Consider the following 26,333-nt stretch of genomic DNA (forward strand, 5'->3'; position numbering starts at 1 on the left):
CTGTACTTGATATTCTGTTACAACAGTTTCAGAGATGCGTCTGTTTGAACGTCTCTCTTCAACGTCTCCTTGAGATTAGGCAGTACTACTCTCTCAATTTTTTGTTAATAGGGAACTGAGGGAGGCCAGTTAAATGAGGAACTCAGTCATTCAGGAAGCCTGTGATTAAGGTGGAAATCTATGTCTAGTCTTCTGACTTAGTGTCTAATCACCAGGCCACTGTTCCTTCTTAATCTTCATCTCTCTTCATATCAGAGCACAGAAAAACACTCACATGCTAAAAATAAAGTAAATATGGGATCTCTGAAGAGAATATGAGGTGGAACATGATAAAACAGTGAAATGGTTTGGCTTGTGGTGTAGAGACTGACAGTCAACTTGCATCATCAGAGGGAAAGGTGCCCTACGCCATCCCTGTGTAGGAACTTGAGTAAAAGCAGTTAAGAGGATGATGCATCTCAGCTATGCCACAAACTTACTGCCTGTACTTTTGATAGTTTGTTTTACTTTGTGCACTGTGGAATACAGGTCGTTTTTAAAACCATGGATGATAATTAAATCTCCTTGAATAATGGAACCAATTAGTCATGAATAATTTATCCAACGTCTGGTACAAACCAGTCATCAAATGGATTCAACAGATGCTATTTGACCAGCTTATATAGCTGGTTGACTAATATGAAAAATTATTCACTGAATAAATTAAGGCACAAAATGCCCAAATCCATCAAATAAACCCTTGGGAAATTATTTGGTCAGTCCTAATAACAGTACTTAAAGAACATAATTAGGACTAATCTTACTACAGCATTATAAGCGGAAAATGCAAAATGATAAATACCTATTTTTTGCCTTCTGGAATCATGTGACCTAGAGAATCAAGCAATAACTTGATGAACAAGACAAGAAACATCACATATATATATAACTTTCTGTTGTTTCTGAGTGCATGTTTGGACAAGGATTTCTTGTATTGCCCTAGCGTGTTTGCAGTACTTGCAGCTTTTTATTAAGAAAATGCTCCTTGTCAAGTGCTATGTTTCAGGACTGTTAGCAGTTATCTGTGGAGCTAAGAAGGGATTTTTTGCCCATTGATGCACAGTTTATTAAATGTATTCTTGAGAAAGAGGACATTACAGAAAAGAAAGGTTTCCAATTATTTGTTGTATTATGGTTAGGATGGATAAGATCTAGTGGCAGACAAGATCCTTTCTTCTGTTCCTTGTGGATAGTTCTCAGTCATATACTGATCACCATATTTCAGTTGATAGGGAGGAATTTCCCTGCTTTACCTAATTCCAGTTCATTTTCTCAGAATTCTGAGGTTTTGTCCTTCTCTATGGCATAGACGTGGTTTGGGTTCTCGGGGGACCATTTGTGCATTTTACCAAATCAATTCCTGCCATAGCAGAAGTTATGGACCTTGTTATATCCTACTCTCTGTTTTTTTTCTGCCTTTGACATAGAGTTTAATTTTCTGAAAACTGAAATCCTTTGACATAACTAACATATTTTAAGCTCTATAAAGAATATCTGTAGTTTAATGGACTACCATATATAGAAAAGCAGATTAGATGATCTACTGACCCAGTCTTAGACTGTATAATGCTGTGAAGTATTCTATTCACTCTTTGTTATCTTCTTTTGATCTGGAAAGAGAAAATGGGCTGCCTAATAATTTTACTTAAAATTGTTAACTTGGATAGTACCTTGTTAATTTGGATTATTATTTTCTGAGCTATGTTCTGAGCTATAAAACAAATATATATTCAAAATATTCTGAAGTATTATTCTGCATATCTGAAATTCTATAAGCAGATCAAATGTTATGCAACTCCACTGACTAAATACATTGTCAAATCAGGTTTAGCATCACCATGAGAGATTCCAGACTGAATCAGTAGGCATTCCTTCTTCTTATGGCACAAAGAAGTTAAAGCAAAAGACATACCACATATATACACTTTGACTGCCAGAATCTGCCAACTTGGGCTGTGTAATTGATGCTTTGTGACAGAACAAATTCAAAATCTAGTCTGTCTCATGTATTTCATTTCCAGGATTTCAAGTGTATATTAGTAAGCGAATCATTGTTCTTGCTGCAGCCCTTGTTTAGTATATAAGGCAATATCTAATTTCTGCTTTGGTCTTTTTGTAAATGTTAAGTCTAGAAAGGGACCATCATGATTACTTAGCCTGATCTTCTGTATGATCTTCTGTATGATTTTTTTTTTTTTTAAGTATGTGATATCTCCTGTTGAACTAGAGCATCTCTCATAGAAAGACATTCAGTCTTGCCTGAAATACCTAATACAATGGAGAATGCATTCTCCAGGTCTTTCTTTTACTTTCTTCTTCTCAATTCTCATCTTCTTGCAATTTTCAAACCTTTCTTTTTTCCCCATTGTAGTCTATAAAATAATCAAACATGAAACTAACTGAGTTCTGGGTGTTTTCCTCCAACTGAATTGGACCAGCACAACTCAGGAGGGCTGGAGCTAACCAGATATTCTGTGCCCTACTTCGATGCTTTGATTTTTTTTTCTACCTCATTTAGACAAACAGGGTGAAATTTTTCTTGAGAATAATTTCTTATTAATTTCAACTATTGAACTATAATTTAATCTATTCATACTGTGACTGGGTGTGAGTGCCTGCAAGACAAAGAACAGAACTGATATTTAGTATTCTGGATTCCTACTCAGATGGTATCAGAGAAACAAGAGTCACTGAAGTGCCTCAGATTACTCAGAGTTACTTTCATTTCCATTCTCTCTCTTGAAGTCTGTCAAAGCTTGGTGGACTACAAATGAGAAGATTAAGAAGCAAAAGCCCAGCATTAGGATTAGCCTACATGATCCTTTGTATGAACAGCTTCTGAAAGTAATAGCTAAAGACTTCATCTGCTAAAAAGAAAAAAAAACCATGAACGGGGACTAATGCATACATGGAAATTAGATTACAATATTTTGCTGTGGGGGAGCAATGAGTTAGCTTCTGGGATCTTTATGAAATGAATGTCTGAAGCCCATATGACCAACTGTAATGAAAACCATTAACAAATGGAATAGAATCAACATCTCTTTGTCTATTGCTCTTAGAAAATTACTGGCTTCCAAAAGGAGTACTGACTCCAATTTTGAATCTGGTATTTTGAAGTCCAGAAATCAAGAGGTTGTTGAATGTCATGGGGAACTAGTTTGCTACCAAAAACTCAGTAATTTTATTCCTAGAAGGGGAGTTTAAGTGAATTCATTTTGGATCCAAGTCATTTACCTTTAGGCTTTCAGAAACCTTTCTGTAGAGCAAATAGATTGCCCTTAAAAAAGAAAATTGCATAAAAGAGCAGAAACTGTTTAAACTTGTTGGAATAAGAGTCTACCAAGCATTATTAGAAACTGATTTTGTTTAAATGGAAAATACTTGAATAGATTGGGCTATTTCTACTTTCCACTCTGTTATGTACGCATTCTAGGTGACAGGATTTACTGTATCTGAAAATAAGATAATTTTGTGAGGGGTCTACTTAAACAATATTGGTGATGTATCACTGCCTCACCATGCACTGGAATAGCCTTTGCACCTAAAGTGATGGCTTTTGGACATTCTAGTTTGTAAGAGATTTGTATTATGCCAATTAATAATGAGAAATACTAAAGTCTGTCATCAAGACACTTTGTTTCTGAAGGTCATCTCCAAAATTAACAGAAAATCTATTAATACAGCTCATTTTCTAAAGCTGTGTAGCACAGTTTTCAAACCTGGACGATGAAATTTTACATTTGGTTGCTTGGATAAATATGAGGTACTAATTTATGCCAACTTGAGTGATTTAACACCTAAATCAGACATGCATCCGTGCAAATCCAGCCATTTTTCTCTCAGAGAGAGGAAGTTAGAAAACCTAAAACCTCTTAACTTTTGAGTGTTAGGGACAAGAAATCTGCATATGAGATATTACACTGGTTTCAAGATATTAACACTCATGAAGGAGTATGGGAACTTATGCAGGTGAATCTTTGCATATCAAACTGATAATATAGCCATAAAAATGCATTTCTGCTCCTTCTAGTTCATACTATAATTTTGCTTCCACTTTTTCCACAGCAGCATTATTCAGAATTTTGTGAATACTTGGCTAAAATATAATTTGATAAAAGGAACTCTGGGGTGAATAATGATTTGCTCAGCTGCAGTTCATTAGAGATGATTTTGTTTTTCCAAATTGTATTACAAAGGTAGCTTATCAGCCTGTCCATGTACTCCTCAGTGGAATGACTGCTCTACTCATGGGATTGAAAGGCATCCTCCCAAAAAATTTACTGCTTCTTTTTGCTAGTTCACTGCTTTGTTTCTTTTTACATAGCTGCAGAGCGAAGCAGCCAGGCTTAGTTATGTGGAGATTTGAATGTATAGGCCTTAATAACATTTTTCTTCTGCCTCAGTCTATCCTTATATTGGTATATGCCAGCTATTCATCTTACCTTCCCTGCCTTTGAGAGGCAGGATACTTGTATCAGTAAATTATCGTTCTTTCCTTGCCCAGCAATAAGCAGTAAGATTTTTTTTCTGTTTCCTCTTCTCAGAAAACAACTGATCAACAGATTATGCAGACAACAGTTTTCCTCTGCCTGACTAATATTTTCCCATTCTGCATGGGAAGAAATCAAAACTTTTGAAAAAGCCTAGTAACTTCAGTATTGTTAGTTGCTTGATGGTGAAGTCACTTATTTGGTCATGAGAAAGCTCTGCCAGCCCTGCCCTGCCAAACTCGTTGCATGGGCTGAAACCTCAATTTTTTAAAGTATTTTCAACACCATGTTATAAAGCTCATGTGCCTTTCTTGGTCTCCTAATAGATCCTCTTCACTTTCTGTTAATAAATATGCACTTTGCCAAAGAGAGGAAGTCTGTAACCCAATACTTCAGCCACTTTTATAAAATGTGCAGACTGGAAACCATCCATTCCAACCTAAGTGAATCATTGCTCTTTCCATAATTGCCTGTGTTACAACAGGTATGAGAAATGAGCAGCCTAGGATCAGGAAAGTGCAAATGTATTTAAAGGTACCGTGGTACTTCCCTTTTCATGAAATTTCAGGGCTTGATCTCCCCAGCATACCCATGCACTCCAAACCTAGAGATGCTATACAGTGGAAGAAAACATTTCCCTTCTATCCTGCAAAAGCAAAACACAATTTCACTCAGTTGGAATAAGTTGCTCTTCTTCCTTTCTGCATTTGAACATCTGCTCTAACAACCAAACGATCCCTCTTGAAAAATTCAAAGAAAAGCCCCCACTATGATCTCAGCAGCCTCAATCATCCTTTAATGTCTGATTTAGCAAAAAATAATGTGTGTGTTAAGTGAAATGTTCTCTGGTGGTTTCTGCTGCTCCTGAGTTACACTGAGATTTGCTGCAGCAGTGAGCAGCTGAGTGCTCCCTGACCACATTGATATTCCAAGCCAACCAACACTGCAGCCAACAGATGAACTCCACTAGAGTATGGCCAGAGGGAAAACGAGAGATGAAGGCCATTTAGGAACTCAATAAAGAAAGCGTTCTTCTAATTTTCCCTTAAAGGCTACCAGAACTGCAGGAACCTTCATTCTAATACAGCTGGCAGAATGACTGGAGGAATATGGCTAGACAGCTAGCTGCAAAGCAGTGGTCATAGCATGATATACTCGCTGCAGTCATCCCCCTGCTTTTTTGCTCCACTGCTTCATTTGCTGCATTCCCCCACCATATTTAAGCTCAAATTTATTAAGTATGTGAGATACAGATGATTATTCTCTTGCATATAAATTAATGCAATGCTCCCATACAGAATTTAGGGCTCCCCAGTAAGTAATACTAATTCCTTGAGAGAACCATTCTTGTCCTGCAAACAGAAGTGAGCATGATTTGAATGACCGTATAGAAACATAAAATCAAATAAATATATAAATTGTCTCAATTAATCAGAGGTTTATATTTTAGGGATGGATACCCACCAGGATGACCATGTACTATAGAAAAAAGAAAGACAAATCATTTTTAGTATGTCCTTTTATGACACCTAGCCTTAGCCATTCTGTCATTACAGAGAGCCAAGAGACTTTACCTCCAGCAATGCTATATTTGTCATAAAATGAAAACAAGCCTCTCAGGCTCGTCATTCTTTTTCCCTCTCAACTCTTGCTCTTGTCAGGTTTCATTATGCATAGATAACACAAATCTTAAAGACGTGCCCTCTGGTTAAAAAAAGAAACAACAATAACAACAAGATCCCTCACATAGCATGCCAATGTGAGCAGGATTTAATTACAGATAATTGAAGCACTTAATAGCAATACTTAATAAAATAATAATATAAATCCTGGTCAACAAACACAGGGGTAAATATTAGAAAGAAAAACCTAAATTTAAAACAGAAGTAATCCCTTAATAACTGTTCATTTCATGTTCCTAAAGCCATCTGTTGCTTTACTGAAGAGCAGTCTTATGACCTTCCTATTGAGAAATTTTGCTGAATCCATGCAATAATTAAAATACTGAAGCTTTATAATGACTTTCTCTGTCAAGGAATGCATGTTTACGGACTTCTCATGAAGTCACATTTTTTAGTTGTGTGCCTATAGCCATGTTTGGTCTGTGGGGGATGTAGTTACACATGTTTAGGGATTAATCTCCAGGACTGACTCACATGATGAAAAGATGAGGATTGTTTCTCTGCATGCATACAGTTATCCCACTCTCATATACCTGTAAGCTTTCTTAGGCAAAATATTCATCAAAAGCGTGATTTATTCTTTTGAGAAAAAGAGCCAGCATTAATCACAGAATTCTGTCCTGTTCTAGATTTTGTTCTCAGGCAATGAGTGACAATAGTAATAATGATGATGACGATGATAAACAAATATTTATGGAATAGATTAAAGCAGCAAAAAAATCTCTTGAGTGTAATAATGGGAGTCTCCTTGTGAGAGAGAGACAGAGAAGCTAGTAAAAGAACTAAGCATCCCTCTGGGCTGTTCACATTCTTCTTCTAAAAATATGTAAGGCTCCCATAGATATTAGATGATTTTCTTCAAAGATTTTGCAATATACTTCAGTACATATAGAAGAACACATGCAATTTCTCTGGCTTCTGTGCAGAGATTCAGTTTGTCTGAGACTGTCTAGAACAGCACAGAATTCTATGTGATTAATGCTGGCTCCTTTTCTCAAAGAATAAACCACTGTTTTGATGAATATTTTGCCTAAAAAAAGATACAGGTATATGAGAGTGAGACAGCTGTTCGTATACAGAGAAACAATTCTCATCTTTTCATCAGCGCCAATCAGGAATAAGTCCCAGAAAAAGCAAGGTTGCAGTGATGTAAGCTGAGTGCTGAGAGGAAGACTGAGACACACTGTCTGCACAAACCTGGTGTAGCAAATCGTATACCATGACAGTGGGTAAATGCGGTAATGTAAAAGTTCAGTTTCCAAGTCATTCCTTAACCTTCAGAATTTCTGCTTGGGATAAATTGTAAATTATATGAGGTTTTAGTTTGGGTTTTGGATTATTTGCATGGAGCTATTACAGAATTATATAACTGAAGGGTAACTCTTGAGGTCACTCAGCCCTAAACTCTTCCCTAATGTCAGAATCAACTGTATTTGAGTTACTCCTCATTTTTTCTTGACTGTTATTAAAGGCCTCCAATATGGAAGACTGCATAGTCTCTTCAGGTAAACTGTAGTGCTTCACTCCCTTTACAGTTCAAAAGTTTTCCTTAATATGTAACTTTCATCTTCCTTGACATAATTGAAACCTGTTACTTTTTTTCCTTTTCCATTATAGACACAGGGAATATATTATTTCCTTCCTGCTTGCAGTAACCTTTTACTTATTAAAATCTATTATCATGATCTATTTTGAGACTACTAATTTCACTGATAACAAAGTGGAAAATCGTTTTGTATTGCTTTAGCAATCTGCTTCATAAAATGTTGTATGCATAGAAGAGGAAAAAGACCTTTATATGAAATTAGATTATAAATATTCAGATGCATACCTGTGCCTTTCAACTCAACTTTACCTCTTTCATTTGAAAGATAGGTGAAAACATGTTCTTGAACCCTGAACCAGCTTTAAAATAAACTAGCGGAATTGTAAATACTGAATGATAGTAAGGGAAAGTAAATGAAACTTTTAGATTCTGTATTCCTAAAACACCTAAAGAATTGTCCACTGATGATCAGAAAAAACACATTGTAATAACATTTTCCTCAAATCTCAAAGGTAAAACTTCCTCACAATGACATCACATTATAGTTTAAACATTAGCATGCTGCATGAGATCAGTTCAGCCCATGATTACACCTATGCTAATRTTATAGCAGCCAAAAATATATTTTCTGGCCTTTTTATTTGTGTTCCTAACTTTAAACACACAGACTTAAGAATTTCAGCTAAAATCTTTCTGAGCCTCAATGCTCATAATTATTAAAATAAGTTTAATTCATTGCTTAACATTAATTGAGGGGGAATCACCAATCCAGCCTCCAGATTAAAACCACAGAGATTAGGTAACATGATTCAGAGCAGTCAAGATAAGATTTCAGGTGCTCTGAATTGTTCTCTAGAGGAACTTAGATTCTAAATAGCTTTAAGGCTTCTAATACAATTGCATAATTCAGGTGACTACTGTATGTGATGTGAATATTCCTGTTCTGTGTGTTGAAAGCCTTATGAGAAATGTTTTATAAAATATTAGTGTTGGGTTGTGGAGGTACAAAGCAAAGTGGTTTTACAGATCATGAGCAATTTCAGGTTATATTCTTGTTTCAAAATATTTTTCTTCACTTCTATTTAAGGACTTCCTAATTTGGGTTCTTACACAACACCTTGCCATGAAATGTATAAATGACATCAAGTCACGAATACAAAATCAAATTAAATAAAATACTGAAAAAAGGATGACCTTGTAGTAACTCTTTAAATAAATCATTCTTTTGAATCTTTTGTAGGTTTCTTGAAGGTTCATTGTTTGCCGTCCTTTCAAACCACATCTAGCTGTTTAGGTTTATGGTAATTAAAGTACTGTAAATAAATTTGTACTGTAGTGCCTGAAGCCTAGATCTGACTTTGTAAGGAGGCATTTTTATTCTGTGTCATACTTGCTGATAAATCAGGGGACAAAGGCAGTTGGACCCTGAGTCAAAGTCCAGTTAAACATCAATAATTTTTCAAGTATGTAGCTCTATAGTGCAGACAGCTAGAGGTTGAACTGACAATTGAGTATCACTTTAACAGCTGCTTCATTTCACTATCTCTCGGCTCATAAACTTTATTTTTAATGAGCCTGCCTGTAAGACCACTAAAAAATGACCTTCACAGGGAGGTACAAGGACCTACAGTGGTGAACAAAATAACTTTCTTGGACAGTATATAATATCACAATGACCACAGCATAGAAAATAAGCAAAATGGTGACAAAGACATTCTCCCAACTGCTGATAGGAATATTATGTATTTTCATGCTGAAAGACACATTTAGTAGCTATGCCAGTAATCTAGGATTCTGGATCTTCAACTGATAGTAATTTGGACGTCTTCATTGGCATTATTAGTGCTACAGCAATTTACATTAACTGAGTGAATGGCCTGTGAAGTTGTATCTAGGAGTTGTAGGCTGTCTCATAACAAGAAAATAAATTGTATAATAAGTTGGTAATAAGGAGGCTGCACATTCTTACCCTGCCCTACCAGTAGCTTGGCTGTCTATGATCTCAACCTTCAACTAACTGACTCTAATATTCATCCATTTTACTTATCTTAATATATTGATATTGTAACCTTCTGTTTGTTTATGCTACTGTTAAGGGTATGCTGCTAGTCACATTCAAGACAGGACAATCTTGGAGAGATAGCTAAAGACCACAGAAAGGAATGTCTGGATTGGAGCTAGAGAGGATGAGGAAAAGGTGCTTACAAGGCTGTACACAAGTGGTGTGACCCAAAGGAGCGTTGTTGTGCTTTCTGGATATGTTCTTTTAAAAAAAACAGTTCCAAACTGAGCTGTAATTTTAACAGTCAATAATTCTGAGCTAATTTAAATCACCTGCAGCACAACCCCAGTTACTGCTGAAGTAGACATAATAATTTAGTCTTGTGGCACTGCGGGCAAGATGCTTGCTAGGCCTTTTTTACCACAGTGTCCAAAGGTGATCAGAATGTCTTGCTGGAAGCGCTATTACTACAGCTCCCAGTTCTGCTGCTAGAGTTGTGTAAAATTCTGCACTGAAAAGAGAGCCTTACACAGCTTTGCTTGCTCAAAGGTTTAGAAAATAGTGAAAGCTATTGTTGTTTTTATTATCTGCACTGCAAAAGCAGCCAAGATTAAGACTTCTGTGTGTTATGCATGGTCCAAAAGCAATAACAAGTTGGCTTCTGTCATCTTTAAAATGTGCAAGCATTGACAAATATTTCAGGAGAATGTCTCCCACAGTTTTCAGAAAACTGAAATAAATAATTAGGCATGAAATTTGCTTGCAAGAATCCTTTTCTGCAGTTTCTGTCCATTTTAAAAGGAGGCTTTAAGTGTAACCTTGTAGGAAAATAACAGCTGATAAAAGGTACGAGAAAGGAAGAAAATTCATTTGCCTAAGCTCAGGATCTGAGACTGTATACATCACATTATGAACCACTACTTTCTTGGGAATAAGGAAGTGCAAACAGGACTTTGATCTGCAGTTTTTCCAGTGAAGTGCTGCTATACGCCTCGGTTGTTTAATCCATGCATTCTTTTTCAGCCTTGGCTGGCCTTGTGACATCTGTCTTTGTGATGCACTGTGCATCTTTCTTAGGTTGCTGTGTCAACTTTAAGAATTATTCAGATCCACAAATTCAGCTTCTTACCGGGATGGTTCTTCGACCAGCATGTGCATTTTGAATTACATTTATCACTGGCCGTGTACGGGTCTGCTGGAAGAACTGCATCCAAGATAAGCCTCTGCATGGATTCACAGGAGCAGTTCAGAATTCTAATCTTTGCATTTCCTGAAAAAACAGGATTAGCACCTTTGTGTTGTTAATACTACAAAAGAGAAGACTTGAATCATATCCTATTCAATTCTTCACTCTTGTATTGATTAGCCAAGCTGGGCTGGCAGAGGTGAATGATATACTTCCCCATGCTAAACTAGAGTATAGCAAGGGCTGCCTTAGCATTTACCCCTTTCAGAGCTCTTAGAACAGTTGTTTCATGCATGATAGTAGTGGTTCTTCAGCTGTTCCTCTGGGGAAGACTAGTTCCTTACTAAATAAGGCAGCAGATGAAAGCGACAGTCCAGCCATGTGCATTTCTTTGAGAAAACAGATATTGAGAAGTTATTGGTGTCCAAACAGAAATAAATGTGTGAAGTGTAACAGCTTCAGAATACATGATGTCTTGGCATCTTTCAGTATAAGATTGTATGACTTTATAATAAACATAATAATTCTGTCATCATAATCTACTATGATTTTGTTTTCTCATTCTCATTAACAGGATAACTTTTTTATAATAGCTGATATTTAATAGTTCTGGTTGTGTTTAGAATTTAATGTACCTACTTTTTTCGGTAAAGTAGATTCTGATATTCATTTTGTTCTTCTGATACAGATTAAAGAGCACCTTGCCAAGGGACAGAGGACGTTGGCTGGTGATGGAATGTCCCAGGTGACCAAGACACTATTGGATTTAACTCAGAGGAAGAACTTTTATGCAGGGGACCTTTTGATTTCTGTGGAAATTCTCAGAAATGTTACAGACACATTTAAAAGAGCAAGTTATATCCCAGCATCAGATGGGGTCCAGGTAAGAGAAATTTTGTAAGAGCGTTGTGATTCAACTGATATATTTTATGTCAATATACTCGGTGCCCCAGGAGGTAAGTTAAATATTCTCAACAACAGTTTTAGATTCAATAATGTTTATGTCTAAGGTAGAACTGTAAAGTAGCAAAAGACAGCTACATGTTATGAAATGAATACCCCAAGCATCACTGCCCATGAAAAATGTAAAATTCTTTCTTTATAAAGTTTATTCCAGTATCTTTTCATTTCAAGGTTTGGTTTGATTGAGAGGAGTATGTTGGGTTTTTTTTTCATTAAGCAATTCAGTAGTATTCTTTATTCTAGTTTGTTACAAAATCTATCCATGATGTTTAGCTCCGTAAGTCATTCTTCAGTTCAAATACATAAAGCTCATTGAAAGTATACAGGAGTGATGGACAAGTACGTTTGAAAAAATTTTTCTATTTCATGGATCAGATTAACTCTTCTTGTCCGAGAGGCCAATTAGAACACTGTCAGAGCTAAAAACACCATAATTATTTCTACATAATGTCCTGTACAACTCATTGTGTAATTTTCATTAAAATAAATATTCCACAGGGCTCCTAGATCAGGATATTGGTTTTGTTTATAACTGGGAATGTTAGACCCTTTTCTAAGACTGCAGATGTACTTAAAAAGAATACTAACAGAGAGGTAGAGGCATGTATTATTTATTAAGCAGTTAGATGATTATTCGTAAATTAATAAAGTTATTAATGCATGGTGTGCATATGTTTGTGTAAATATACACATAGTTGATAAATACAGTTTGGAATATATGTATGCAAATCACTGGAGGTGTGTGCATGTATCTCAGAAAAGATAGTTTTTCCAGAGTTAAGGTTTCTACAGCTTCCTATATTTTCATTTTTATTATTTTTCTCATGCACAGAGGAAAATGGACTTCCAAATAAATTCAACATTTCTTTTGTTGGTCTTTAGCCAGCTGAAAGTTTGATATCCACATTTTAGCAAAATGTTTTTGAACAGTGGATCTCAGAAATTATTTTGTCTGGACATTTTTTACTTATTTATTTATTTATTTATTTTCTGAATAAGAGTCAACATCTTTTTGTACTTTCAGTAATTTTTACTATTAAATATGGTGTTATTTACCATGAATCTTTCCTGCTTCCAACTATCTGACAGCCCAGTGTGATCTCTTTATGGTTCACAGACATTACAGAAATCTTTGGTAGAACCAGCCTTGAGAAATGGCTTGGCACCAGTGATTCTGCTCATGGGCTTAGCGGATCAGGTCATTTGCAGTTTACATATATTAGAAAGAATTTGGTTCTGTTCCCACTAATGATGGTTCCAAAAGTTCTGTTCTCTTCAGCAATGTAGAACTGTTTCCAAAGTTCTTAATAGTATTCTGGCAGAACTGACTTGGAAAAACTAATTAGTACCATTTTAATAATTTTTAATTATCACTACCAGGTGGAGAAATGAGAAAAAGCAAAAATTGGTAAGCCATATTATGAAAGAAATAAGGAAGGATTTCTCAAACCAAAGAAATAACTGCATTTCAGGAATTAGATGCCTAGTACCAAGAGGTCTTAAATTCCATCTGAAAAAAAGGCTCTGAATTAAAAATGAAAAGAAAAGAAAAATTTTAACCAGTTGAAAGTCAAGGTAAAACCTTGAAAATCAGTGCATAGCATTCAGGAAAATATATAAAATCAGAATGAAGCATACTTTTCATACAGGGGAAGATATTAAGCAATATGTCTGTCACTGACTTCTGACAATAAAAGATGAAATCCTTGCTCAGTAACACCAGTTTAAGTTTTACAGTCAGTTTCTGTGAAGCTGGGTTTTCACCCATGTGTAAATGTTATCAAACTCTGGAGATTATATTTCAGTTTTAATTTCCACTACCACATATTTTCATACTTTCTAGTCTGTGGTAAAAGTGATGAAACAGTGAAAATGAAGATATATTTGTACAAAAATACCAACTTCTTCTTCTTGAGGAAGCTGTGTGTGATATTCTAATTTCATTCTATTTTCTGCACTAGCTAAAGAATATAATTTAGGTTTTTTAAAACATCTCAAAAAATCATAGATGAGGCTTAAACCCCTGAAAGTCATAATTTATCATTTCACTTGATGTCAGAAAAGTAGATTATGAATTATGGGTAATTATATTTTTTAAAGTCCATTAAAAAAAAAGCTATAATTTCTTTTAGACCACTACCTTTTCAGGCTTCCAGTTAAGTTAAAACTCAGAAAGGAAAAGTATGTGTATCCGCGTGTTTGTTTATCTTCCATCCTTCAGGATAGTCCCTCTATTGTCGGCAGACTCTGGCTTATATGCCACTACTTGATGAGGTTCATAGAAAGTGCCATTTGTTTAGGCAGACAGGTACAGAGAGCAGAACAATGCTTTTAAAATAGGCATGTCTAGTGCCGAGTTATTTATTGTAAGACTGCTTTTGGTTTTGCATATTTTAACCTTTTTTGCTACCATTAATATGTGTGTGCACATTGCATGTATGGTGTCAGGAAGAATGATAAGCATGTATGAGACAGTTAAACAACATGAAAGGAATTCTGCATCAGTGACTGAAACCTGCAGTACAACAGCAGAAATAGCAGAAGATGAGTCATGAAAATTACTCTAGAAGCAAGGTCTTGCCCTTAATATGGGAATTACTTCAAAATACACCATATAGGTATATTGAGACTATGAAATAGCAACTGTGCTATTACTTGTATAGGAAAGACATTCCCTGGAAGATAATGAAAATTTTAAATAAGCATATTAATTTAAATGACCTTTTAGGGCATTTCCCAGAACCGGTCTTCTTGAGCTACCCTCTAAGTGATTTTCAAGACAGGATGGCAAGTGAGCTGTAAAATCGCCTGATCCAGTGACCAACAGGAAACAAGGTTTCTCCCAAAGTTAGAGCAGTTTATAGCCACAGTGACCATTGCTGTCAGTCAAGGATTAACAGGATTGCCCAGTGCTATTTCTCCCAGTTGCCACCTCCCACACACACTCCCTATGCTGAAGCCCCAAAGTGGATGTGACTTAAGGCTATTCATTAATTCTCCTAGGGAGGAATTCTTCTCTAGCTGTTTAGATGGATTTATGACAGCTTTATGCCTGCAGAGAGGGTCAAAGAATTTGGACTGGAACAGAGAACTGCAGCCATTGTATTGCAGAAGAAAAAGATTGAAAGGAAGGAAATTAAATTAAGAAAACATGATTGTCCATTCCTGACTGTAACTGGCTTTAACCTCAAAAAAGCCGGGGCAAAAATAAGACTTCAGTATTTGGCACTGTCTGTAGCAACCTTTTCTGCAGTGGCCAGTTCAGTAACATGTAAGCCCTGCTGCAAAAGGAAGGAGCTTGATTCTACAAAGAGGTCCAGTGTTTACTGCAGTATTGCCATCAGATCTCATCCATAATGTTTCCAAAATTGAGCCTTTGTACCTGTCAATCATTTTAGGAAAGGGCAATATGATTTTTCACAGCATTAATGTAGTGAGCAAGGGAACAGTCAAAGTAGGTGAAAGACTTTTTAACCCCTATTACCCTGTCACATTTTTGGAGTTCATCTCATATCTAGTCATAACTGAATCAGTGAAGCCACTTAATCATCTCTTTGATTAAATCACAAAACACTGGTATTGCTGACTGAAAAATCTTCATGCATCACAGCCTCCACAGCTACCATAAAAATGACATCAAACAGGAGCAGAAATAGAAAAAAAAAGTGATTTTTTCTCAAGAAGCAAGATATTCTTGTCATTGGGTTCATACACATCATTTATGGTTTATTGTCAAGTACAATGTATATCTTAAATCAGTCATTTCTCATCTTTTGTTTGTACTTTGAGTCTAGGATTATTTATCAGCCTTTTCACATATATTTCTATTAATCAGTGATTGTTTTGATGCTTTCATGTAACTGAAAATGACTCTAATGAGCACATAACAATATTAGCAAAACTGTTATTTATCATCTCCACGCAAGATTTATACCTCCTGAGTGTTTTTATATGTTGCATAGACATAGCTACTTTTGCACATAGGGCTTACAATGTCTCTACAGGGGAATCATATTCACTACAGTGTAGTGCCAAACTAGCTCTGAACCAGCTCCTTAGGAGGATAAATTATCTCACAATGAGGTCCATGCTGCTGCAGCAGCTAGACTGCTACTGGCACCATAACCAGTTAAAGTTAGCTAAAATTTTGTACACTGCATCTCCACAGTATTACACTGGAAAAGTGCAGAACTATCATGCTTTAAAAACTGTCTTTCTCAGGCAAAATTCCCCTAAAGCCAGCTCTACCTATTAGAACTCTTTGCCAAAATCATAATGTCGTAGAATAGATGTAGTTATACTGCTATGAAACTGCTTTGGCCAGTATAGTTTATTTTACTCGGGGGACCAATAAAACTGTACCTTTTTTGTGGTAGAAGCTGCATTTATGCAAGGATGATTTGCCAATCTGGTTAAACTCACAAATATTTTCTAATGAATGCTAAGCTTAATTCTTTTTAGTATGCTTTATTTTGCTACTGGATACCTAAAAGAGGTGAAATGTATTCTTGGTGTATAAGCAGTGTTTAGTACCTTTTCCTCTTCTTGTCGTCAGCTTGARTAAATGGACATGCTCTGAACCTAATTAATAGAAATGGTTCCAGACAAAATGTGATCGTACCTTGACATGCGATAGCCACGTTCTTTTTAAAAGAGTTCATCCTTCTCATAGTCTTTCTTACTTGTTAAAGCAGTCATCCAGCATAGGGGGAAACCTCAGGTTTTGGCAGAGGAACAAATTACTGTGAGTAATGTTAATGTGAAAGGAAAGCTGGGACAAACCCATAGCCTTATTACATAACTGACAGACATTTACAGTGACATGAAGCCTTTCAGGGATTGCCTTCAGCAACAGGGATAGTATAGAATGCTGTAAAAATTAAAATTTTTGATGATAACAATTTCTCTCTTTCCTTTGATTTTAGAATTTGCAGGCAGTCTTTTCCTTTATAATTCATTCAGATATTCTTCTAGATAAAAATTGCACCAGTAATGGCATATATGAAACAGATCAGAACAGCATTTGCCACAGGTTTTATGTAAAGGCAGGAAGATCCTCTATAAATATCTGAAAAATCCATATATCTATAAAATACAGTCTTGTGTTTAAAAGTGCCACCAACTCGCATAAAGCTCATCCTGTTAGGCATTTATCCAGTACACAAGAATCTAGTACCTTCCTTGAAATCACTTGTAAAATGAAAGAAAAAAGGGTAGTGAATACTCAACTTTGATAGCCCCACGTGGCATTTGGGTGCGGTTTGCAAATGAAATAGCTTTTCACGTAAAAAGGAAGGCAGGCATTTTCAAGTATCTAGAACATGACCTAGCTGAGGGAAAATCTTCTTCCTAGACAGAACACTTTTGTATTGACAGTATTAAATAATCCATTTTTTTCTACTTCATTTATATCCTGCTAACCAGGTGTACACCTTCTTTTAAAGAAAGGAATATTTGGTGATGAAGCTCTACAGGCATTTTTAAAAAGAATTTTTATTTGTGTGACCCTTAATTATCCTTTATAAAATGTACAGACATTTAGGCATACCCATATGAGCTTTGACTCCTTTTGCCTTTTTTTTAAATTGAAAAGAAAAGACATCTAGAGAGGAGAGATGACGTAGGTTACATTAAATGCATCAATTTACATAAGGTATCATGTATACATAAATTATGGTGTGCTGTTCTTTCTGAACTTGGCAATAGAGTGCTGAATATGAATAGACATTGAGATACTTCCTGCTGTGAATACTGAGGTCTTTGTCAAGCCTATTAGAACAAATGGAAAATTCCCCTCTGTATCAGTGGAAATTGGATCAAACCATGAGAACATTTTTCTTTTCTGTCTGCCTTTAATCACCATCATTCCCTTCCTATACATATTCATCATTTGCACGATACCTTGTTAAGCCATTTCCTTTCTTAGCATGCAGTTCTGCTTCACTGAAACTTATGGATATTTTGCCACTGACTTCAGTGAGAGGACTCTGTCTTCATTAGTGTATGGGGTTTTTTTTTGCTCAAACTCACCAAAGCATCAGTCACCTCTATAAGAGCTATGCTTTGCTAAGTAGTTTTTATCAATTTCAATCTTATGGTTAGCATAATTAACTTTCTAAAGATGAAGTGAAAATGGAGCCTTTTGCTGTTCAAGCAGTTGACTTTAGGAACTAACTTAAAGCAGTGAAAATGTTTTTATGTAAAAATAGTTTTCATAAGTTTTATTCAATTTTCAATTCTACAAAGTTACATTTATATGGTTATGAAAAAATTTGTAATGCAATATTCTTAAAATCCATTTTCTCCAAGACACCTAAAATGTCTGCAATATCTCAAATTTTGAAATTAATATATTTTCAAGTACAACTTTAATATACATAGTACACTAAGGGAGGAATTTATTTTTGTTCTCCATTCAGTTACTATGCAGTTGAATGTTTTGTACTTTCATTAAATAATTTGTTTAAATTGCTTGATATTTAAGCCTAATATGTACCTTATTTAACCCTAACAAACTGGCTAAAAAGTAGGTGCAAGAGGGGGAAATTAATATGACTGTCAATCTGAGTTCCAAGAAGGGTCTCTATTGGTATTCCACTATAACTATTTTCAGGGGTTTTGAGCACCTTAGTAGTACTCTTCAGCTAAGGTCAGTGGAAGTTACATGTATTTTTTTTTATGAAGGAACAGAAAAATGATAATTGGCAGACTGTAGAAAAAACTGGCATTCTGCAAGGAAAGTGATATAGAGCTGAGAAGAACAGATTCTGCACAAACCCTTAGTTCTTAAAGAAATTGGAAATAAAAACTGGGGGAGAGAACAGACAAAATTAGAAAGGAAAGTTCCCCACAAACACTTGAAAGATTTTAAAATGTGTGGTTTAAAAGTTAACTTTTAAATGCCCTGGCTGCCATTCATGTGATTTGCGTAATTATAGTTAAATGAATGGGACAATGAGACATAGAAAGTAATAGTTTAAGGTCAAAGAAACTTTTTAAAAGTAAACTGCACATGGTTTCAGATAGCCTCTTATCAATGAAATGCCTTTGCCTCCACTATTTGTGTCATTGAAGATGATTTTCATGATTTGAACAAAAAAATGGTGACCCTGAGCCAAGTGTTTCTTTAATGTATTTTGTTTTTTTGCAAGATGTATACTAGTCTAGTTTCTGGAATGAGAGTAAATTAAAAATAGAACACTGTCACATTTAGAAGTTGAACAAGTTTAATATGGTTCTTATTTTATCTAAAGTAGTGCAGAACCTGATTACATGGCCAGAAATGAACAATTAACTGTAAAATATGTGACCTTCTATTAGTCTAATATACTCCTTTGTTATCTTTTATGTCTTCTGCTGACGGAAAATAGACTACAGAAGTGCATCTTGAATAGAAAAAGGAAATCTTTCTTAATGTTTACATAAAGTTACAGCTGTTCATGTTACTGTTTTACTTTGTCTTTTATTTAATTGGCTTTTCAGAACTTCTTTCAAATCATTAGTAACCTCTTAGATGAAGAAAATAAAGAGAAATGGGAAGATGCACAAGAGGTAAGATTTGTTTTATGTAATTCATCAATTAAAATATTTGCAAGCTATGCATATGATGACATTCACTGTATTTCTTAATCAGAGGCCACACATCATTTTAATGACTCAGGATAAAGTGTAATATATGGTTTCAGAAATGTAACTAAATATACACCCTGCTTTAGGTGAAAGGAAATCCTAAATGAGATGATATTTTGGAAACACCTGATCCTTTTCAAAAAAGAATAATTCCAGGCCCCATTGGCTAATTCCTAGGATGAAAATTGTTTTAAGATTATAAGTAGCCTCTCTTGATGAACAGATTTTCACTGTGTTCCATGGGATGATTCATGATGTTAAAGAAAGCATCTTTCCTTTTGATGCTGTAATGGAGTACATAAGAAGGTTGAATACGACTAGTAAAAGGCTAGCCAAAATGAGGTTTGTATTAAACCAAACACTTCAGAACTCATCTAAAGAACTCAACCACTCCACCAAAATGTTTACAAAATTTAAATCAGAAGACCCTTTTTAAATGTTTGTATTTAAAAGAACAGTGGTGATCCTTAAGACAGAAAAATTTCAGGACTAAGTTAGATATTATGATCACATTTTATAATACAGTAAAGCCTAACAAAGGCGTTCATTTTATAATCAAAAAAAGTTAAAAATGCAAATGTAAACCTTTTTTTTTGATTGGATATAAGTATTTTTTACATGCTTACAACATAAAGCATTACAGAACTATGTTAATGCTTATGAACATGGCTATAGAACTATCACACTTATTCAAATACAAATAACAGTGGCAGTGGGGGTGAACAGAGAAGATTGATGAAGATATTCAAAGGCACGGAACTATTTCTATATGAGAAATGATTAAATGAAGTAAGGTTCTTCAGTCTGGAAAAGAGTCAACAGGTAATCTGTGATAGAAGATTCTAAAATCAGAAGTAGAATGGAGAAGATGAAGAGGGAATGATATATTTATTTACTCGTGCTCCTTATACAACAACTAAAGGACACCAAATAGAAACTGGTAAGTGGCAGATTTAGAATGAATAACAGGAGATACTTTTTTTGCATAAAACATGTAGCTAGCTAGGTTAGAACCTCTTGTCACTGGAAATGTGCATGAGTTAAAAAAATGAATGGACAAATTAATGGAAGAAAAGTCAGTATAGGACTGTTCCCGGAAAGATCTCATTTCTGCCTAAGGAACTCCTTTGGCAAAAAAATTGCTGAAGGCTGGAAGGAATTCCAAAAGAAGTATCACTATGTGCTTGCCCCATTATACTCTTCATTAGGCATCTGCTATTTGCCATTGCTAAAGGCAGGTAACTAGCCTACACAGATCTTTGGTCTGTTCTGGTATGGTCATTGGCATTATGTTATCTAGATATTTGAAATGTGGTTACTTTTAGTGTGATTCTTAGTAAATCACTGTGTGTTTGAAGCTCTTTGAAACTGATTAACTTAATTTTTGTAAGTTCATCTTTGTAATGTGATTAAGAAAGGGATTATCAGGATTCTTCATTTTGCTGCTGATTCAAACGTTGTTGTATACGTATGGTGCTGCAACCAACCCATTGTAATTTAGCCAGGAATTGCATTTTCCTACTGTTGTTTTTCTGTTCCATTGTGTGGAACTGCGTGCCAGCTACAAAAACAGGCAAAGCATGTCATCTCCTTTGTTGGTGGTGGACGGGAGCAGCAAAGTCACATGCATGTAGGCAGTTACCATAAATAGATACCACCAAGATTAGGGAACCAGTATAAAGCAACTATTTCAGCCCCACAAATGAACAGAAAAGGTGTCACTCCTTATACTTCCAACCTTGTCTGCTTCTACCCTCCACCCTGCCTGCTTGCCCATGCTGTGTATGGCATCAGTCCCACCAAGATCAGAGGATGAGAGCACCTGAGAGAAAATGGTGAGAACTTGGAGTTAAAGGGGGGAACAACAAATCTCCAGTTCCTTCCTTCCTCACTTATGCTGGTAGAAGAAGCTGTACTGAAAGAGAGAGAAGATACAAAAGTTATTTCTGTTCTCCCTCAGCTCAGTCTCTCTGCCTGGTAATTCATCATATTGTGGAGCCAAATACAGCACTGGCCGGCAGGCAGGGACACAAACAAGCATGGTGTAGAGCTGAAAACAGGAGTAGCAGGCCATAGCTGCCTGGTAATGAAACTGCGAATTTATTAAATCTTAGACCCCTGAGCTATCCAGTAAGGATAGTACCCAGAGGAATCACACCACTGGTCGTTGTTATTTTTGTTGGTCAGTTACACAAGCAGTCTCAAAGAAACTATTGAAGCAAGTAGCTCCAATTGGCTAAGGAGGGTGAGACAGAATCAGATTTTAAGACAGAAAGAGTACTATTTGGAATTGTTACATCCTGTGCAAACGCTTTTTAAAATTTTTTATGTTGAAAGTCATGGTAGCAAATAAACTTGCTTGGAAAGAATATGTACAAGTCATTTTGTGTGGTGAGTACATCTCATCTAGTGCAAACACTACTGACTAATTAAAAAAGAGGAAAGGTGATTCTGTTTCCAGTTTAACCACTTGGTTGATATATTTTTAATGACACATTGCAAACCAAGGGCAGTCTCACCAACTTCCTTGCCAGTTTGCATGCTTTTCTTCAACTCCACAGCCACTGCTAGCTTACATATCTTAGACTGTTTTCTGGATTCTTTTGCTGGAAATAAAGTCTTATCACTGTCAGCAAATTGCTGACTTTCTATCAAGAATACAGCTGCAATGCCTCAGCACATCTTTTTTCTAGATTAAATGCCAGCAGTTGAAACCATTAATTACAGGTTACATAGCATACAGATAAGCAGCACTCACTTTAATACTTGCCTTTTGTTAAGAGCTGATGTAAAGTACTGCAGACAGGAAGCCACTTCAAGTCCACAATGAATAAGTTTATACTGGTGTTTCAAAACTCAGGAGCTATTCTGCATATTCTTCATCACCATCTGCTGGCATCCTATTGATTAACTAGTACTTCAGATATATAAAAATGAAGAGTACCTCTATAACAGTGACAGTTCAACAGTTTCTGCTGAAGTTATAACTATAAAATTTTATGTGCAAGAACTAGAGTGAAAGAATCTTTTGACTGAAATTCAGCCTTGATTCATAATCTGGGAATGTGTGTACTATGAATGAGGTGGATGAAAAACGCACACTTACTATCTCGCTAACTTGTCATTAGGAAAATGAAAGTTAAGTCTGCTTCATCTGAGGCAGCATTTGCAGCTTGTGAGGATCATAAATTCTTCATAAAATAATGTTGCTGCCCTACCTTTTATAAAAGGATACAATATAGACAACATACTGAGAAATTCTCTGTCTTCAGTTGCACAGCTATGGATCTAGATAGACAAAACAAGATGAAGATGTAGCACAACATACTGGAATTTATAGTCTCTATGGGCATTTTCATTTTTAGGGTCTGTAGTCCCAGTAGTGGAAATAATGGGTTGAATGTTGCTGATAATCTGAAATTTGGACATTTTACTGATATGAAGGAAAAAGCACTGTGAACAGCTCACTGTTCTTTTACTGTTGTAAGATACTGTATTACTGAAAATTGTCCAGTTCGTGACAAAAGTCATAACCACCAAAAATGAATTTTTTATGTATGTGATTTGAGCAGTATCTTTTAAGCTGATTAATAAATGTCTTGATATTTAATGTGGTTTTGATGGTGTGTTGTTGCTGAATATAATGATTTCTAGTATTTTTGTGATCATGTGAGCTTGCAACTTCAGAAATAAATTACACTTCTTTCGGATGTTCTGGCCTTTTCCATTTGGAAAATCACATTGAGGTGCTGCATTAGCATTGCAGAGACTAGTGAAACTTACTTTAGTTTATTTTGTCCAATTCTGGACAAAGTACAAGAAAGACATGGATGTACTGGAGTTCAGCAAAGGTCCATGAAGAGGATTAAGCGATGGGAGCATCTGTCATACTAGGAGAGGCTGAGAGAGCTGGGCTGTTCAGACTGGAGAAGAGCAGGCTCGGGGGGATCTTATCAAAGTGTGTAGGTACATGTTGGGGAAGTAAAGATGACAGAGACAGACTTTTCTCAGTGATGCCCAGTAACAGAACAAGAAGCAATAGACACAAACTGAAATTCAGGAAATTCCATTTAAACATAAGAAAAAACTCTTTTACAGTGAGGGCGGTTGAACACTGAAAGAGGTTGCCCAGAAAGGTTGCAGAGTCTCCATCGTTGGAGATATTCAAAACCCAACTGGACATGGTCCTGGGCAACCTGCTCTAGGTGACCCTGCTTTGACCTGAGGGATTGGACCAGATTCTCTCCAGAGGTCCCTTCCAACCTCAACTATTCTGTGATTCTGTGATTCCACTACTCCACCTCAGCAATAAAAATAGTATTACCAGTGACAATTTATATTAATTAATTCATTCAAACAAAAAGCAGTTATGCTGCAGAGACTAGGGGTAAGATTTATGTTCAGCTGTTTATGTGGATACTTCTGAAGTTATTGAAGATATCTTCCAGAGGAAGGAAGGTAATATTAGTTAGAATTTTTTTTCTGGAATATGAAGTACTTTAACCATTAATGAGAGTAATGAACAGTAAAACTTTTTTTTATAAGTGCAGTGACTTATGAGCAAACATTCCACAGTTCCTGTGCAAAGCTGATTTCCTATAGCCTTGTTTGAAATAATGTCTGTTTACATGTGGATCTAATGCCAAAAATAATTGTTTTACAGTCACAGAATATGTTAGCTGTTGAAGCATTAGAAGTGCAGTTTAACTTGTATATTTCACTTCTCACTTGATTGCATTTGGTTGTTTTTTGATTTTGCTGCTGGAGAGATTTTGGTATTATAGTTATGGAATGTCTGACCTTCCTTTATTAGATCTATCCAGGCTCGGTGGAGTTAATGCAGGTGATTGAAGATTTCATACACATTGTTGGAATGGGAATGATGGACTTTCAGAATTCATACCTAATGACTGGAAATGTAGGTAAGAAATAGGAATTTCTTCTATCAAATTTATGACCTATTGAAAATCAGAAATTGCAAGTATGTACTTTAGAGTTGCTGCTTCTATCACAATCCATGCTGTGGTCCTCCTCCAAATTATCTCTGTTGCCTGGTTATCTTCTCTCTGGTTTAATATACTCAGTATGCATAACATATCAGACTTCTCCATAATTGTATCTCAAGACTTGAATGTAAAATTTAAGGCTCTAAATAAAATTCAGAAATTTGTCAGCAGAATACTACAAACTGTAGGTATGTGCTATGAGCCTCTCCTGGATATCCAGTGATTCAAATGGTAATTTAGAAAATCATGCTAATTAAGATAATAATGATATACTAAATAGCTTGAGAAATGTTGATTTTGTTGACATTATCTCTTTTAATATTATATTCTCCCATAGGACAGTCTTTGCACATGTTATAGTGTGATAATAATCAGCATAGACAGAGAAGCACTAATTACAAAAAGCAAAACCCATTAGTTGTCAAAGTAATTTAAGCCATTGGTTGCTTACTTCATTTTTTCATTGTGTGAGGATTTCAAAATTTTATTCAGATTTATTTTTTAAACGATGTTTTCAGGACTGGAAATTTGCCAGGCAGCATAAATAATAATAAGTATCAAATATGAAGATTCTTTGCAATTGATTTCCACTTATTACTGGCCACAAGTGCTTCTGAAACTAGTTAGTTAAGAATATATCAAAGAAATTTTTGGAATGTCCCTAGTGAAAATATAACTTTCTGTGCAATAGTAAATATTTATTCTTGTCCAGTTTAGATTTAGATTGACAGGTCTGTAAACTCTAACTCCTGTAAGGCACAGCCTTATATTGAAGGTATGTCAAAGAACTCACCAAAAAGTACTCTACCAGTCTTAAAATGTTTACAGCATTTCAGTATGGGGAGCTTTTGATCTTAACAAGTGATTTATTTTTGCTGTTGTTTACTTTTTGTACTGTAATACTACTTAAAGCTCCTGTCAGTTTTCAGTCCCCCTTTTTGCTAGACCCTGTACATATTTATAAAGAAAAGACATTATGTGCCTTGAAAAGCTTGTTCCATGGCATTTTTATGACAAAATTAAAAAAGAGTTTATTGAAAGAGCACAACCCATGCTGTTTGGCATGTTCTACTGCATTTTGATCTGTTTGCCCTCTGAAAAATGTGAAAAAAACCACTGAAAAATGTTTTAAAAAGAAGCACTGAAATAATCTGTGTTTCTACATATTCATGGCTCCAAATGGGAAACAGCAACAACTTTGCAACTGAATCAAAAACTGTGCTGTGCACTTGGCTAGTCTAGATAACTGCATAATTGTCACAGTCTTTCTTTTGATTATTCTTCCTCTTCCCACATTCAAGATATTCTTAGACTCTCAGGAATAGGTCTGTTCTTAACTATATAACCATCAAAGGAAGAGAAAGAGGCAGAGAAAAGTAAAATGAGTTTATATGCTCATTCTGACTACCTGCCTCTGTATCTTGATGTATTGGAGTAAGTTTATCCTCTCCCCTACATTACTGCTTGCTCAGAGTCAGGCATCAAGAAAGGAAAGGGTTGGTGGAGTCTTGGTTCTGCTGTACAACTCATTGATCAGAGTAGTTGAGCTCAGGTGGCATGGTGAGATGAGGACTAACTGTTATCACCAAGGAGTGATATCTAATTTTCACAAACAAGAAAGGGATGTATCTGGAATAATTCAGTTTTAGTGTAGTTATTTACAACCCTTTGTCCAGTTCTTTCAAATGAGTGTTGTAAGCTCTTTCAGCCAGAGATAAAATACTGGACACTATATATATATTTTTTTAATAGTGCCCAGCACAGTAGAGCTTCTACCTTGTTTGAGG

At 35.6% G+C, this 26,333-nt stretch overlaps 1 protein-coding gene across 1 annotated transcript in view; it reads left to right on the forward strand.

The window, feature by feature from the left end:
- Positions 1–26,333, forward strand: part of ADGRB3 (adhesion G protein-coupled receptor B3) — a 465,440-nt gene that overhangs the window by 210,076 nt on the left and 229,031 nt on the right. Inside the window, exons 9-11 of the mRNA XM_026090008.1 lie at positions 11,637–11,831; positions 19,394–19,462; positions 24,354–24,462. Of these exons, the coding sequence (XP_025945793.1) occupies positions 11,637–11,831; positions 19,394–19,462; positions 24,354–24,462 (373 nt within the window). The remainder of the gene's footprint in view (positions 1–11,636; positions 11,832–19,393; positions 19,463–24,353; positions 24,463–26,333) is intronic.

This window comes from Apteryx rowi, unplaced genomic scaffold, assembly GCF_003343035.1.
Source record: "Apteryx rowi isolate R43461 unplaced genomic scaffold, aptRow1 scaffold_84, whole genome shotgun sequence".
Lineage (NCBI taxonomy): Eukaryota > Metazoa > Chordata > Aves > Apterygiformes > Apterygidae > Apteryx > Apteryx rowi.